Source organism: Necator americanus, chromosome X, assembly GCF_031761385.1.
Source record: "Necator americanus strain Aroian chromosome X, whole genome shotgun sequence".
Taxonomy (NCBI): domain Eukaryota; kingdom Metazoa; phylum Nematoda; class Chromadorea; order Rhabditida; family Ancylostomatidae; genus Necator; species Necator americanus.
Genome location: NC_087376.1, coordinates 14,514,211 through 14,532,083, shown reverse-complemented (window position 1 = coordinate 14,532,083; position 17,873 = coordinate 14,514,211). Strand labels below are relative to the sequence as shown.

The 17,873-nt window shown below is 43.8% G+C and overlaps 1 protein-coding gene across 2 annotated transcripts in view; it reads left to right on the top strand.

Moving 5' to 3' along the window:
• Positions 1-357: 357 nt before the first annotated feature.
• Positions 358-17,873, top strand: part of RB195_023091 (uncharacterized protein) — a gene marked incomplete at both ends in the record, with an annotated part of 71,035 nt that continues 53,519 nt past the window's right edge. The window contains 7 exons of one of the 2 annotated variants that reach the window (XM_064210407.1): positions 358-468; positions 549-630; positions 695-828; positions 7,998-8,145; positions 8,203-8,394; positions 8,511-8,747; positions 8,818-8,891. In XM_064210407.1, the coding sequence (XP_064066288.1) occupies positions 358-468; positions 549-630; positions 695-828; positions 7,998-8,145; positions 8,203-8,394; positions 8,511-8,747; positions 8,818-8,891 (978 nt within the window). The remainder of the gene's footprint in view (positions 469-548; positions 631-694; positions 829-7,997; positions 8,146-8,202; positions 8,395-8,510; positions 8,748-8,817; positions 8,892-17,873) is intronic. The other variant, XM_064210408.1, reaches the window with a different exon arrangement.

Sequence of the window (17,873 nt, the reverse complement as noted above, 5' to 3'; positions counted from 1 at the left end):
ATATTCATATACATGCGACAAAAAAAGATAACAGAAGGTACAGCAAGCGATGTGAAACGAAGTGTAAAGAAGAAACAAATGGATGAAGTTACAACATCAGATGTAATCGCGTGCATTGACGGAGATGACTTATGTTTGAGGAAAAAGCCATAAAAAAGAGCGTATATGCAAACGAACACAAACAACATACTGAAGGCGAATAAATGGACAAATGAACTGAAAAACTTACTTGTCCAGCCCAGAAAGATTTGGAGTTCGTACTCAAAATCAGAAAATATTATTTTGTCATGTCGTAGGGCTTGCGCAATATGTGTAGCTAAACAACCAACAATATATTCGACGCCATCCACTTCCGCAATGTGTGACCTTTATACGCTTGTCTGGGTCTACCCTTCTTTTTGTCACAGTTGTGTGTGGTATCCTGGAGAAAGTTTTACTTTGGCTATGAAGATCTTTTCATATGCTCAGGTTTGTTTTGTTCCTTGTTGATTCCTGGGTATTTCTTCAGCTTGCTGCATAATGTTAATTTAAGAACCTGACAGTTTCAGATAATACCTTTGCTCGCTCTCTGTAATAAACCTCCTGTAGTTTCGAAAAAGTCCAAGTTATGTGGCAATGAATTGTGTGACGGTAAGTAGCAATAGTTAGTAATCCTAACACTACAATTTCATTTACATATAATCTGTAAATTCAGAGGTTCTTTTCAAAACGAGAGTGAAAAGAGCGATGAGCTCTAATCATGAAGCATTTTTACCCCTCGTTGAAGGTGATGTAGTCGACGTCACAGCCGTGAAGTTCAGTGACCGCACTGATCTTATGGAAGGGATGGTGAGTTGTTCCTAAGCATATTTCCAAAGATTCAAACGAAACCACAGAAGCTAAAAATGATATAGTTTTTGTTGGATGGATGTTCTTTCTGATCAACACAACTGAACAATTTTATCTATATTGTGCATTAAATATTGCAGAGATTGGACTCTATTACTAGGTCAAAAATACTCCTATATTTGCATTAACTCATTTCCTTTTGTTGACTAGGTTATGTTGATATTCACTACCAACAGCTAGCGTTCCGTTGACACCTACTCGGAAAAATAAATGCCGTCATTGCATTATGCTCTAAGACGCTTTATCAGCTTACAGAAAGCATTAAGGATCGCGAACTCAGAGAATAAGCAACCGTAAAGTGTTCACCTCACGTGCTGAATTTGGTGATTTAACAGAGCAACTCGTAGCTACTTACTTGCTCAGATACTTAGATGGCCCTTCTTCACTGGAGTGCGGGCCCTAGCATCTCTTCCACTCGTTTCGTTCCCTCGCCGTTGTCATCCAAGATGTTCTCAAGTTTCGTGAGTGACGTTGACGAGGTCCTCGAGCCGTATCCAGCTGAGCTCTCAGCTGGCCCATCCGTGTAGCGTACACGTCACCCCGTCTCGGTCTCCCTCTAGGGCGTTTAGCATCTTTTGGGATCCACTCTAGCATTCTTTTAGTCTATTTATCGTCGATTCTTCTCATGATGTGACCGGCCCATCTATGTTTTGCTTTCGATATATATATTCCGCTGGGTCGCGAAGACAGGTTCTTATTCTTAAGTCGGAGCTGCGAAGACTGGCTAGGTGCTGTATGCGCTGGTTAAACTTCAGAAGGCATCTCTCAAAGGCTCTGTGGGTAGTAAGTAGCTTTCTTGACGTGACAGCGGTGTCCGCCCACGTCTCCGCTGCGAAACGGAGCGCTGGAAGAACTGACGAGTCGAACAGATGGTCACGAAGATCTTGGTCCGTCAGTTGGCCCGTAGCTTCCCTGACGGCTGCGAATGCTGCCCGTGCTGCTCTCATTCCTGTATTCAGTTCTTCGTTCAAGTCGTTTTCCATGTTCATAGAACGTCTGAGGTATACGTATGACGAAGCTTCCACGATTTGAGCCTTCAAGTTGTACTCCTCCGTCCTCGCAGTAGGCGTTCTTCATGAACTGTGTCTTTTTTCTGTTTATTCGCAGTCCTACTCTCTTTCCTGCTCCGTTCAATTCGTTGAGCATCGTTTCTGCTTCATTGGTACTGCTCGAAAAACGAAAAATGTTCCAAAGGTCCTCTCGGTCTTCGAAACGAAGGTTGGAGAGAAGTCTTCCATCAACACGTATGTCCCTTTCTTCCCAGGAAGGTGATTTCATTATCCATTGCAATGCAGCCGTGAACAGCTTCGGCGAAATAGTATCGCCTTGTCGTACCCCCTTTCCAATGGGTATCGTGAAGAGGCGGTGGAAAAGCTGTATCTTCGTGGTGCATCGATCGCTGCAATTGGCTAATGTCCTCACATACGAAGCATCCACACCTTGATCGACCAGCGCTGACAGTATTGTATTCGTTTCTGCGCTGCCGAAGGCAAGCTGAACCCCTGACGGAATCCAGCTTGAGGCTGGGCTTCATCCAGCGTCCTGGATATGCGCGTGAGGATGATCTTGGTGAATACATTGTATAACACGCTCAGCAAGCATATCGGACGGTAGTTCCGAAGGCCCTCTCGGTCACTTTTCTTATGGATAAGAACGGTTCGCTTGATCTTCCACTGGTCTGGGATCCTTCCTTTCTGAAGGTAGGATGTCGTGTACGCTGCTAAGATTACATGAAGTGGATAGCTACCGGTGGTGGAGTTTCATCAGTGAGGATAATCAGGCTTGACACAGGAGTTGATGAATGGAAAAGGTTCGAGCAGAACCTCTCCGTAATGATTTCCATCTCACGACGAGAAGACGTGCGAATCCCGTCTTCGCTCAGTAAGGCTGCTAGCGGAATATTATATTCGCGGAGATCCCTGCGGCACTTCCTTAGACTCGTTCTTCTTTGTGCTGTTTCCAGAATCTTCTGCCTGTATTTCAAAAGATCCTCCTGCAACGCTTTTCTGCAGCTAGCATTTGCTACAAACCGCTCAATGTGCGATGCATTCGGATCAAACCTTAAAATCCTCCTTCTCTCCAAGAACTCCTTGGTGGTCTTCGAAATTCGATCCAAGATTGTCGTGCGCAGCTTCGAGGCACGCTCAGCACATTCTCGTAATCCTCTGATTTCCATCACGTGGCTGTCGTATTCTCGCAAGAAGGAGAATGTGATCAGAACCACTACAAAACGATGGTACTACCGAGTAGGCACCACCTCCGGTTGGTGAGTATGTGGTCGATCTCCGCACGAGGCGCACCATTGGGTGATTCCTATGTCCACCGACGATGATCTTTCTTCATGAAAAGAAAGTTCTCATGAAAGCGGTGAGCGGCGAACAACAGCCCTGCGAGACGATTGCCAGTTTCATTCCGGTCCACCAGTCCAAATCTTCCAATCCTGTATTCCTCTTCCGTGGCCCTTCCTAGTTTTGCGTTGAAAGTCTCCGACAACGAATTTGTAGGGTTTCTCGTTGCGGATTACTTCTTTCAGCTCCTCGTGAAACGCATCCAATTCGGATTTATCAGCTGCTGATGTTGGTGAGTAGCAGTTGATGATACTGATGGGTTTCTGGCGCAGAGGGCGGAGGCGAAGAATGGCCAGACGAGGTGACAGGATCTCGTGAGAATCGACAAAATGGACAACAGATGGGTGCACAACAAAAACACCGCCTACATTTCGCGACGGAACATTCTCTCCGCGAATGACGAGTGTACCGTCGTTCATCTGTCGTACGTCCCTGCTTCTGCACTTGGTCTCCTGCGGAGCAACCACGTGAAATTTGATACGCTCTGCAGCTTCGAGAAGGGCATGCAGGTCGGCGTCTGTGGACACTGCTCTCGCGTTGTAAGTACACAGTCTGAGACAGTCTCTATTGCGAGTCGTGCTTGTGTCACCTTGGTCCAGAAACAATGACGTCTTGAGCAACCTGAGATTTGATCGCCTCTCACCGGTCGCCATACCGTCTGACGTCTGTGATGGCAGGGCCCAGTGTTCAGGGTACAGAGACAGCGAATATGCTGGAGTGGCAAACAGACTTTTCCCCAAACTAAGCAGCCCTGCCACGGTAAGCTTAGCTTTCACCACAGGTCGTCGCCCAACCTATATGGATCAGGAAACCACCTTGCCGCATTTTGCCAAGACGGTGGTGAATCTTAGCAGTGGTTTACTCTTAGCTAATCTTCTGATTCTGAGAAGTCGGGATATCGGATGTGTCGAACTCCTCCTCAGCTTGGGAGACCCTGCCGGAGGACGAACCTCCGCTGTGCATCGCAGTTCGACGCCCAGAGTCACCTCCACGCCACTATGAGGCGGTAAACCGTTGTGGAGGGCAACTCGTAGCACGAATATAAATCACTGTATAAGTGTTCCTCCACGCCTCGTCCGTCAAAACGCATACAGGTCTCGATACGAATCGAAAACGAAACTTATTGGATTGTGATTGCAATCCATTCATTATTTCTGTTCATTTTTGTACCTTGTACACTTATCCAGAATACCTAGTGTTCTGGGCGCTATTTTTGCTCAAAGGATAAATTCATAATTCTGGCCTCAATTTCGGTGTTTTAGTGACGTATTTCGCGGTGAGCTCCGAGAGAGGTAGAAAGTTTTGGTTTTGAGAGACCATTTAGATGCTCCTTCACAAAAATACACGGCAGTCTCCAGTTTTCGCTATGTAATCGTCACCTCGGTGGTGGATGTAACAAAGTTGGTAAGGGGTTCTGCTGCGGCTGAACTTCGATGATTCGTGACTGCTCCGAAGCCAACCAGGACTTTAACCTTTTTGGGGTGGAGAAATTGTAACCAGTTGTCTTGGTGGATAAAAACCCTGACACTGCTAGTCCCGCTAGTCATTGTATAAGCTAACATCCGTTCGTAAATCTCAAACAATTCTACATTGAAGAGAAGGGTTTTCCTGTAGTGGACTGATCAACACCAAACACTTTACCCTTTATCCTCTAAAGGTAGCAGATCACGTACTTGACGATATTGAGATTTCTGTGGGACAGTATAGAGTTTAGGATTTGGATTATGAGAAAGAGCGTGGCCACGCTCAATTCTTTCGAATCGTCCTGAAAAGGGCGTGGGAACTGCCTTATTTCCTACGAGGTACGTTAGAACGCACCGCGTGCTAACTGCGAAAATTTGGGATTTTACGGTTTTCTTCGGACTTTCCCATCTAGATTTCGAGAGATTTGGACCATCCGGAGAGAAATTATTTTGAACATGTGGGCTTTTTGATTCTCGTGACCATAGATGCGATAGTCGGAACCGGTTCTCCAACCCGCTTCACTTTTGAACGGTTGACGAAAGGACTCCTTTCACTTTTGAACGGTTGGCAAAGAGATTCTCATCACTTGAGCTGGAGCTGCACCTCACGAGCTATGCCCCCTTCACCTGAGAAGGGTCCGGTTCCTCCCTATCGCACCCATGATCGTGACCTCATCACCTTTGTGTAATAATATTTAAATCAATGATTAGAATTTGGTTTTTGTTGGAATCGACTACAAATGTGGTTTTTCACATATGTAGTCTTTCTTTATTCTCACAATTTCCTCAGCTTTCTACTTCTCTACTGAATTAATTGCTCCAAATATTCCAGTTCTCTTTCCTTTTTAATTGATTTTCTTGAGCTGTAGCCAAGATGGTGAGTGATCGTCTTTATTAAGCAACAGCTAACGTTTCGGCGTTATCTCCTTCGTCAGAGCCTGGAAAATTCAAAGCCATTAGTGATTTATCCTCTCAAGCGCTCATCACCCTACAGAAAGCATCCAAATGGTAGGCAAATTCAAACACCAACACATTGGTTAACGTTTACCTCATTAGCTAGACTTCGTAACGCAACAGACCACCACGTACCACAACTATGAGTTACAAGGGTTTTATATAGGGACCTCACGGCCCGCCCCGTAGATCAAAACCCGCATAGGTCTTGATATAGGGAGAACTCGTTTGTGATAGCAATGCACTCATCGTTTTTTTGTTCATTTTTGGACTTTTGGCGGTTATCCAAAAAACCTCTAGTGTTCTGCGTGCTGTGATCTTGGATTCGTAGGATAATATAACTCACAAGCTCTCTGAAAATTGCCTCACTTCGAACGATTCACGTGACTTTAAAGTGAGACCTATCATTAGCGGTATCGGGGGCCCCACAGATAGAATTCTCTGGCTGCTCAACATCATCCTAAATCATCTGCTCAGATACGTCCCTGCCCACCTCAGCAGTTCTAACAACTTCCTAAAACATCTCCGCAGTACCTCGTTTGAACGTGAATGTGTAGTAGAGACCTTTGACGTTACGTCACTATACAAACGTTTCAAACGATGTAGCGATGCAGGCTGTTCACGAACTGCTCCCGCAGCGCCAGGCTTCATTGAACATGTATGGATTAAGCATTAGGCAGATCATGAAATTGATAAACGAATGCCTGAATTGCTCTATTTTCCGATGGTCGGGACAGTACTACCGACAACTTAGAGGTCTAGCTATGGAACAAAGGCTGGCACCCACTCTCGCCATTGTTTTCATGGCCAAGATCGAAAAGCCTATAATAGACCGCAAACCACTGCTGTATTATCGTTATAGATGACTGCTGCGTCGTCTGCTCAATACAAGCAGAACTAGACACGTGCTTCAATATTCTCAATCAGCAGTGTCCGCGCATTGAGTTCACAAGGAAGAGACCGAGAGAAAACTGGTTGGCTTTCTTGAATAAGCACATTTACTTGCGGAATGGGATATGTAAGACTAAATGGTACCCGGTAGCAAAAACATCTTAATCCACTATCTTTCAGAGCATCCCAGCAAAACGAAAAAATCTGTTATAGGTAACATGTACAGGACTGCGGCAAGAGTCTCATCGAGTAGCCAGGAAAAAACATGGTCTGTAACAATATCATAAAGGGCACATAAAGTAGCAATATCCAATGGGTACCCAGCTGGAGATGGCGCTATCCGACAAGCACGACATCCCTCTCAAAGATCCAATGTAGTGGATGGCGCAGAAAAGATCCCTTTCTGTTTACCTTATATATCTGATGATATGAGCAGAGCACTGCGGAGCTGTTTACGAAAAGCGGGTCTGCAAAATGACGTGAGAGTTGTGGAAATACCTCCAGTGAACCTCAAGGGTCATACTGGTACGTAATCGTGCTTATGATCGACTCTCCACAACTCCCTGCTGCGTGGTTTGCCCGTATGGCAGAGAGGGTGATTGCATGGTATCAGGAGTAGTGTATCGTATCACTTGCAGGTTGTGCCGTAACGATTATGTAGGGGAAACGGAACGTCCGCTGTGAATTAAGGTCAAGGAGCATCTGGATGGACTCGTAAAATCTAAAACCTTCACCCCACTTAGAGCACACCGTATAATATGTCATCCAAACTCCGAAGTAGAGGTAGAAGTTAGTATATTATCCTACGAGTCCGGGATCACAGCAATCCGCTAATGATAGGTCTCACTTTAAAGTCACGTGAATCGTTCGAAGTGAGGCCATTTTCAGAGAGCTTGTGAGTTATATTATCCTACGAATCCGAGATCACAGCACGCAGAATACTAGAGGCCTTTTGGATAACCGCCAAAAGTCCAAAAATGAACAAAAAGGATGAGTGCTATCACGTGGCGGGCGATTTGCTATCACAAACGAGTTATCCCTATATCAAGACCTATGCGGGTTTTGATCTACGGGGCGGGCCGTGAGGTCCCTATATAAAACCCTTGTGACTCATAGTGGTGGTACATGGTGGTCTGTTGCGTTACGGAGTCTAGCTAATGAGGTAAGCACTAGCCAGTGTGTTGCTGTTTGAGTTTGCCTACCGTTTGGATGCTTTCTGTAGGGTGACGAGGCGCTTGAGAGGATAAATCACTAATGGTTTTGAATTTTCCAGGCTCTGACGAAGGTGATAACGCCGAAACGTTAGCTGTTGCTAAATAAAGACGATCAATAACAATCTTAGCTACAGCTCAAGAGAATCAATTGAAAACTACGCTTCAACATGCCGAGATTCAAAGACAGTCGAACATGTGCAATTCTCTTTCCTTTGTCAGCCGAAATTTTGTTTTTTCAGTTGGTTGATGGAAGAAAGGGAAACGTTTATGTTGGCGCGATTGATCTAGGACCATATGTTGAGTTTCTGCGAAGTGCAATAGAAATGAGAAAAGAACTGAAGGAAATGAGCCAGGATCGCGTAGATTTTGGCTCCAGGAAAGTCCTTGGTGAATATTTAGTTTTCTGTGCCTTAATTATCTGTGCTAATTTTCTGTAACATCTAGGTACTATTCGTGCAGATTTGCATCTAGTGCGCGACTACAATGTGCAAGCTCGTCAATACGCTCAGGAACAAAACATTCCCAAACCCGAATTTCTTCCTCTACCTGCTGATGCAAACATAAATATAGGTCATATGTATAAAGACGTGGGCAGCCACAGCCGTGTACACGGTCATGGTACAGGAAACGTCCTTGGTTTGTCTCTTTGTCAATTTTTAGTGCTTTTTGCCGGGAGTGTTATAGTCGACACCTCCACGAGTTTACACTAGAGAGAGTTTTCTTATAGTGTTGTAACATCTTGTTTAATTTAGACGACATTTCCTACGAAGACTCTCAAAATTCTCGCTTCCACAGAAGTAATGATGAGGCTGATATGCAGGGAAGCGCTTATACAAAGCGTATTCTTGATGATTCTCCCAGGCAATATTCTACTGAAGAGTTCTCCAGTGTGCTTGCCAATAATGATTTAAACAATGTACTGCCCAACGGACGGTCTGCCGATATCGTTGGTTACGAATCTGCTACTGATTTACATGGTCCAAATCAAAGTTAGCTAAATCCAAACTTTGCTATTTTTATTCCTTTTTCCATTGTGTTGTTTCTTTCACATTACTGCAGGCAATGCTGATGACATTTCTCCCCAAGATTCATCTGTTGTCATTGTGGCACGATCTGAGGAGTCTCGTATCGAGGTAGTTTCTCAAGCCTCCCAAAAGATCATATTTTGCATGCCGGTTTTAGCGTTGCAGCGTTTCAACCTGCTTCCAGTGTTACACAAGGAATTTGTGCATGTTACATCACCATTTGCTTCATTGTATTGACTGGTACTAGTAGTAATGTTGGTATATGACTGCAGATCTCCTGAAGTAGCGCTAAAGCTTGGTTATTGCAGTCGAAAAAAGTATTCGGACTTGCTTCTGCATCTATACTCACATCATTTGAAGTATTGGGCGACACCCTCTTTTTCATTCTGACATCATTTTGGTATACAATTATGACCCATGGTATTTTTTTCTCAAATCTACTATCATAATGAGGCTGATAACTACCTTTGAGCTATTATCATGATTACTATTATTTCATATCAAGTTCATAATCCATGTATGCTGAAACGAATGTTGTCAAGTGTTCTTTTGTTTTCATTTAAAAAGGTTATGATATTCGTAAGTAGGTGTGCTTTACTTTCAAGTTCCTACTGATAATGTCACAAGCGGAGTCAGGTGATAGATGACCAAGAGAATCAATATAATTGACACTACCTCAATGTGAGAAGTAGAGACCTGTTCTAGAATATTTCTGGCCAAAGTTGGCTCAAGTCGGTTTAAAGGGATTTTATTAGAAAAAAAAAACGGCGATCGGCGCTAATTGTCGCCCATCGTTTTGGAATTATTTTCATATCAGAAGTACTAATGTCGGAAAGTAATGGGTGGTTACAAACATTTAACTGTAAAATCACATGGGAATACCGTAAATCAATAAGAAATTAATTGGTTTGAAAAGTGTTTCCCCATAGGTGCGACAGGTCAGAGCCCGACTCTTCCTAGTTGAGTGTCCAAGATGGGGTGTACTCCATCTTGGCCAGTCAGAACTGAAGAACGTCATGTACCGGAATTTTTTTTCGGAAAAATTTTTCCTGAATCGTATTAAATGGACAAGCATAAAGACGAAAGTACAAACTACGGGGAAGGAGTAGCTAAGAGGACGAGCGAATATAAGGAAAAATTAGCACTTACCATAGATTATATATGCATATATACTAACATATGAGTTATAAATTAAACTTATATGTTGTATAAGCTCCTTGTGGAGTTTCCAAAGAAATGCGGCATGACGAGTCATCATGAAGAGCACTTGCACATACATTACAGATATTACAAAATCCATTTCGAAGTATGCAGGTAAGTTAAAGTACAACGTAAAAGAGGATGGAATTTGCTACAAGTATTTGCCGACAAGTTTGATTAAAAGCCCATTTTAAGTTACAAAAATTCATTATTTCTATCACCATTTTCTAGAGCAACTTTCGTCATAAATAACTCAGTTCTTCGAAAACCTAAGCCCTCACTTTCTTCACTCGATACAGAGAAAAGTTGATTTAGCTCTGACAATGCGTCTCAAGTTCGAAAAAGTTGCAGTTGTTTGCACTCGAGGAAACATGTTTTTTTTTTAGATAACTTGCTCAAATGAAAACCAGGGCGGGTGTAGCGCAGCCGGTTAGAGGTCCGCTGTGGTCCACGGTCGATGGTTCGAAACCGCCCTAGTGCCAACCAAGCATCGATAAACTAGTGCCAGACTTGTGTGGGAAGATAAAAACCCTGACTTGACACATCGGCTAGCCGCCGCAAGTCATTGTATAGGGCAACATGCATTGCAAAACTTCAACGATTACCATTTGCAGTAGGAAAAACGAGTTGCTACATCCCGTGTGCGGAACAAGAGAATCGAAAACGAAAATCGGCTGACCGCTGCTGACCTGCCTTCAGGCGCCTCGGAATCCACGGCCGCCTTGGATCACCCAGACCCTGGCTCCCTACTACCCTCGAACCAACACTAGGTTGCGACGTTCGCGTCGCGATGGGGCCGTGGGAACTGCGGATTTGGAAGCTTGAGAAGTGAAAAACGAGTTGACACGACAAGTTTTGATGTATGAATCTGGTAAACTGGGCGCATATCATCGGAAATAAAGAGAAGAAGTAAGTCCTTTTATCCAATTAAAGATGTGTTATCAAAAGCATACCTAATCTAATGTGGGTCGTATCTAGCTAGAGGCGAGGCGATCCTCCCTTTCAAGTTTTAAGCTTCAATCTTTTTTCTTAACAACGTTTTGAAGGGTGACATTTTTAGTTGTTTTTTTTTTTTAGTTTTACGATTTTTAGTTTTACTTGGCTAGATATGCAAAAAAGAAATACTTAGGATGGGAAAAAAGTAAAGAAATATAGTATGACACCGAACTGTGGGACATTTTTTCAAAGCATCCCATGTATTTTCAAAGATGAGTGAGTGGTTTCCATCTCACAATTCAGAGCAAGTAGTAACAAATGAAAATAAACACTTTCATTCACATTTCTTAAACGCTGTTTCATTTATATGAACTTTTCAAACAACTCTGTTTAATCTATGGTTTCAAACAACTGTTATCGCCAAGCACTCTCCTTTTTTGTTCGTTTCAAAAAGTGCATCGTAAGAGCTGCGGGCGCGGCGAAAAAAAAAAATGCATGGCAAGGGCGGCAGGCGCGGCGAAGAGGGCGGGGAAGACGGTGTGCCTCGGTACATCCCAAATGGATTGATAAGCCTGTGACCTTAAATGAAAACCTACAATAGCAATGAAGGTACATGTTCGCTCTAGAATCCTTCATTCTATACAATGCTAACACGTTTGGCCTGGAAAATACGTAGTCTTCCCAGGAAGAGAGAGGAGCATGCTATCCTTGGGCTCCAGCACTCTATCATCACATCTCTGATTCTGGCACGAGAACCTCCAATGGAGTATGGTCTACCCCTCTTCTTTCTTTCGTCTTCGTGGGTGATTCCTTTCATTTCTTGCTAATTGGAGTAGAAAAAAAAACGGCCCGGAAGATGCGGCGTGTGCACACGGTTGGCGCGCTTCAATCGAACTTGTGGAAAATAGTGCGCCGGAACACTCGAAGCCGTTTTTTACGGCAATTAGGAAGAAATGGACGGAATCATCCTCCTCTCCTTAATCTCGATCCCGTATACGAATACTTCACCTGAAATCCGTACCACCTCAGATTCGTGGGGTGGTGCCTTTAAGCATGTTATATGTTTTCTGATTGAGCGTGAAGAGGATTTTTTTCTTATACAGAATCTATGTGTTCTTTTCGTTTTCTTTCACCCTAGTCTTCTGAGTAAAAAGACAAGTTTGATAAGGTTTGTGGCAAATTTCTTCATTTCCACATACTGTACATTTTTGGCAGCTTGTTTAATACAAAGTTATAGGCTCAAACTAAAACACTGAAACTAACAACTTCAATTTCTCATGCCCGAGGTTGGCCTCCAATTTCTCAGCGGAAACGAAACCCTATTGAATATCTTGTGTACTGTTTAATTCGCTAAGTTCTGATGTATTTGAAGACATACTTCACTGCCTACTGATTTTGCCTACTTTCTGCGTAAAGGAGATGTTAAGTGTTTAATTTCGCTTTTTTTCGTAAACAGTGATAAGGACGCTCTAAAAGGATGTCTTCCTGCATGGGGAACGGTAAAGAGGGTCCCGGCGGATTCTCCGCGAATGCCTCCGAGACATAACGTGCCCAGTGGATATGCCGGCGGATACGCGAGCATACCCCGAAGAGGTCACGCTCCAGTAGTTCATGAAGACGCAGACAACCGTCTTAGATGTTTTTCTAGCCACAGAGACGCAGAAAACTGCGGAGTTACAAGAAAATATGCAAAGAAGAGTGGTATGAGCTGTCGAAATTACCGAATAAGTCAAAGAATAATAGTGCTAGATAGAAGTACATGGGATTTTGAATGGTGTTCTAATAAAGAAAGGGAGTGAGTTTGTCTTTATACCACCTTCAGAAAGTCTAGAAATCTTACGAAATTTGAACTCTTTTTCTTCCTGTAAGTTCCAAGAAGTCAGAGATACAGAAGGTTCCTCTGCCCAGAAATAAATTAGGCTACAAAAAAGCTTGCGAGTTACAGGATAACGAAAGAAAAACCAAAATTTTTATGCACGTAATTTGAATCTACTATTAGGTACATCCTTATCTCATTTTTTACGTGAGGGTTTCTCTTGCTTCTGGTACGATTACTAAATTGAGATCACTTCACGTCACAAAATTGCAGTGAATGTATATGATTCTCCAAAACAATTTAGTGGATAGTGAATTATATCCTAGCCGGTGATGCAGCTTATGATTATCGGTAGGTAAGCAGAGTCACCTATTTAGGTGCTAACGAAAGTGAATCTCTTTAGGGCACGCACCATCGCTAATTGCTCTGACGAGGCATGACCGGGGCATGCTCGAAATTCCGCCGGGACCCTCTTTACACGCACCCTTCCTGCATTAGTAGGCGGCTAGTTCAAAACATTGCTCCATTATTTTGCACTACTGCATTACTTCACTCAACATCTCCAATTTTCTGTCTTTTTTATTCCTTTTTGTTCTTCTCGTGATAACTGGGCGGCTTCGATGAAGGAGGTCACTTCGCCAATCACTCTAAAGTGAGGGGGTGGGAGCAGCGGCTCCAACTATCGCATATATGCTTTTTTTATCTCACGTAGAACTTCACAGTGCACTCTGTTTGTAACCAGTGCGAGGTTACCGGCTTCGCAATTCTTAAAAGAAGTTTACAGATTAACTTTTTTCATATAAGGCGCAATACTCTCCGTCCAACGTTAATTTCCACGGATGCTCAGAGATCGAAATGATCTCAAGCTTGGGTGCTTGAGATGGGACGGGAAAGCATGTGTAACAATAAATATAAGGACAAAGTCACTGTCGCAATCGCGTCAGTCTCAGTATCAGTCACTTTTAATCCACTTGGAATGAGCCAGCCACTGCAATTCGTGATCGTTAAGGTTTCGGAACGCATAACGAGAAATTTTTCACTGTAAAGAACACAGTAAATAATTTCCGGCTACGCGTTCCAAAACGACGGGCTGTCAACCCTTCAGCTATTATTCGTGGGACTAGAGCCTATCAAGTTTCCCACGGAGTTTTCACACAGTACCAAAGTTGACAAGGGTGGCGATCTCTCGTACTACTTATAAGGCGCGTACTTCTCATCATTACTTGATTTGAGGAAGATTTTACACCTTACGGAAATGAGAGAAAGTCATATAGTGCAGTTCAAAGATCATTATCGAGTGGGAACTTTTTACTTCGATTGTTGGTTTTTAGGAATAATATTAATTTGGAATGGGTAACATCGATGATGGTTCATAGAACATTTTCACAACTATACGAGGACGGCCGGGAGTTTTAAACGAATTCGAAAGTCTCAGTCGAAACTGCAGAGGTGGGAAAGGGCATGTTGTATTTCTGCCGGAAGTTCGCCAATCATGGGGCCGTGTTGGCCACCTTCCAAATGGAATAGTAATAATGACTTCTGCTCTGATCTTCTTGATACCCGCTCTTATAATCTGCGAAAAAATGAACATGTCGTTGCAGAGGTCCTCTAGTTGATTCTAGCGGCCTTCCTCGTACAGTCGTGAACATTTTCTACGAAACCGTCATCGGTGTTAATATTATTCCACCATCAATCGAAGTGAAATGTGTCCTTGGATGATGGATAAAATGATACTTAGAATGCACTTTGTGGCTTTCTCTGATTTCAGTGGGTTGTAAAATCTTTCTCAAATCAGGTAATAATCAAAATACGCGCCTTATACGTAGTACGAAAGATCGCCACCTTAGTCCTTTTCTGTGTGAGCTTAGATGACCCATGTAAGCTCGTTCTTTCTAATGGTGCCGTGCTAGACGCGCACATCTCTGGTGTCAAGAAACTCTTTGATACTGCTGTGAGCGATAAAAATCTCGCGGGAAACGTGGTAGGCTCTAGTCCCACGGATAATTGTTGAAGGGTTGATAGCTCGTCGTCCCGGAGCAGATAATCGGAAATTATTTACTATTACACATGTCTCTTCTTCCTGTCACATAAAAGTTGTCTTGCAATCACGCGTACCAACTCGAAATTCTCCCTGTGCGGTGCACGATGCAAACCTGCAGCTTTCAGCAGTACTTTAGCAGTTCATGTGATGGGTCAGTTAAAGCTAGAGCTTGAGGTCATGCCCAACATTGAGTGTCGGTGGAAATTTGTGTTGGCCGGAGAGTACTGCGCTTCATATGACAGTAGCTAATGAATAGATTTCTATTGTGATTTGCCGGTAACTCGCATTGGTCACATGTGTAGTGCACTATGAACGTTCTACGTTAGATAGGAAAAAAAAAACCTTTCAAACTTAATGATTTCTTGGTGATCTAAGGAAATCTCATATGATTTTGCTGTTAAATGTTCACACAATTTTCTAACATTAGAGTTGGCCTGAAAATAATGATAGGCGATACGCGCTCATCTCACTGATTTTTTTAATAGACACACCTTTAAACCGACTTGAGTCAAGTTTGGCCATTATTATTTTGGAACAGCTCTCTTCCTCTCGCATGCAGGTATTGTCAATCATATTGGTTGTCTTGATAATCTATGATCTGATTACTTTTACGTTGACTGCGTGCTTCGAGGAAGACACACCTAAACAAGAATTTCTTCATTAGATTTCTTCACAAGCATGTGAACATGCAACAAAAACTCAACAATGCCTCACTCTACACTCGCTAGAAATTAATTAATGGCCGTCTCTTGAGCGAGTCTAAAGTGAGGCATTGTTGAGTTTTTGTTACATGTGAAGATTCTTGTGGAGAAATCGGTTGAACAAATTCTTGTTTAGGTGTGTCTTCCTTAAAGCCTACGAGCACACAGCGAACGTGAGACGTATTGTGAGGGATTGACACGAAATGGGCGCCGCTATTCCAACTACCTGTCAACGCCAAGTGTGCTCAGATCTTTCTTTACCACCTCCATCCAGTACCTTCTTTTGCGATCGGGGGGGTCTTTTCAAATTAGAATCTGAAAGCATCTTCAGGACAACTTGGACAAGATGATCAAACGGTATCCTGATAACGTGACCAAAGAAGCGAAGACGGTTTTCCGTGACTTCTTCAGAAGCCCGGGCAAGATGTTGACGTTTGTTGATGTCGACGTCATCCGCCGGCACCATGTCCAGTTCAGAGTAATGTTCTTCGTTATGGCACACCATCAGCCGAAAGTGGCCTAGCAGTCGTCTAAGTATCTTTCTCTCCATGTAGTCAAATTTTCCCATCACCGTCGACGACGCTGCCGAAGTCTCCGATCCGCACATGATGATATGGAGAATTGCGGACAGATAGCTTTGTAGCTTCACTTCGTTGGCGATGGCGGTCGACCACAGGCACTTGGTCAATGAGTTGAATGCCGAATTAGCTTTAGCGCATCTTTGTTGAATATCTCTCGCAGCTGCCATCGTTTTTCAGCATACAGCCCAAATAACAGAACTCATCCACGAGTTCGATAGGTTGTACGTCCCTCCTGATTCCCGTTGAAGGTCTCGAGAAGCCCGCATGTGCTTGCTTCTATCAGGGTGGTGTCGCAGTCCGTAGGCTGCAGCTAATTTTGATGCAAGGTTAACAGCATGTTGGAACTTCGCGTTGCTAGAAGCGAACATTATTACATCGCCGGCGTACTCGAGATCAACCAAGGGACGTGCAGAAGATGCTAAAATGACATCGGCGGGACCCTGCTCACCTGTTCTTCGCATTATGTCATCGACGGCAAAGTTGAGTAGAAAGGGTCCCGCCAGATCCCCATGTCTAACTCCAGTTTTCAATTGGAACTATGTAGTACATCCAACTGGTGTTCAGACCGCAACAGTTGCTCTCCTATTCATGTCGTTTATTATGCGTACAAATTTTCCTGGAACTCTATCGGCGCGAAGCGCATTGAGACGACGACCTCGGTGGGGAGAGTCGAAAGCTGCTTCAAAATCCAAAAAAGTCAACTGTAGAGGCTTCGAATACCACTGCCACATTTCCATCATTCGTCACAATAAACATCTAATCAATTGTCGATCGACCAGGGCGAAAGCCGGCTTGTTCGTCGCGGGTGGTTTCTTCGCGATGTTTGATTAACTGACCCAGGATGATCCGTTCTAAGAACTTGTACATTACACGATGCAAAGGTAGTCCTCGGTAGTTCTTGGGTTCCGTACTGGATAACTTCTTGTGGAGAGGAATTATAACAACGCGTCTCCACGAGTCATTTCGTCAATCCATAATGAACAGATGATCTTCGTCACCTCACGAATCCCAGAAGGATGATGAAGGATTCGAGCATTTCTGCACTAATTCCATCTCCGCCAGATTTCCAGTTCTTCATTTTTTGAATACAGAACAGAACGCCGACTCCATCGGTGGCTCTTCGCTGACCATGGTGTATTTCTGTCGTTGGGCGTGCACGAGTTCAGGGACTAACGACGCTTGTCGGTTCGGCGAAGTGTTAAAATGTTCCCTCCAGATGGGGAGGGTTGTTTCCACAACAGCGACTCCGTTGGCAGTGTTCAGAACAAGCGGACACCTTTTCATCTTGCCGTTATGTTGCGTTAGCAGAGTATAAGCTTTTCTCGGGTTCTTGTCCTCCCACACCTTCTCAAACTCCTTCGCTCTTGATGTCCATTCATTCTCACGATCACGTTTCAGCTGACGACGCAACCTCCTTCTCAGACGCTTCTACTGGCTGAAGCCACCAGTAGTGCGGACAACACATGCAGAATTGTACGTGGATATTGTCCCCGCAGATGCAAAGGAGAACTTCTTCCTCGGTGCTAAAACCGGGGACGTTTTCTTTGCAGCGTCCTGAATACATTTAGTGAAATAGTCAGCGTCGTGTACTCTCTTCCTGATCCGTAATCCAATATTGATCGACACTCGTTGGTGGAACTTCTTTCTGCATTCCTCGTTTTTGAGACCTGTCAAGTCAAGCTTCGGTTGATGTTGAGTTCCCCAATACTTTTTCTGGAACCGTACCATAAAGCTGAGAAAAACTGGGCGGTGGTCGGAATCGAATGCGATGTCCCAGACAGCTCTAGATCTTCGGATATCTGACTGAGGAATGTT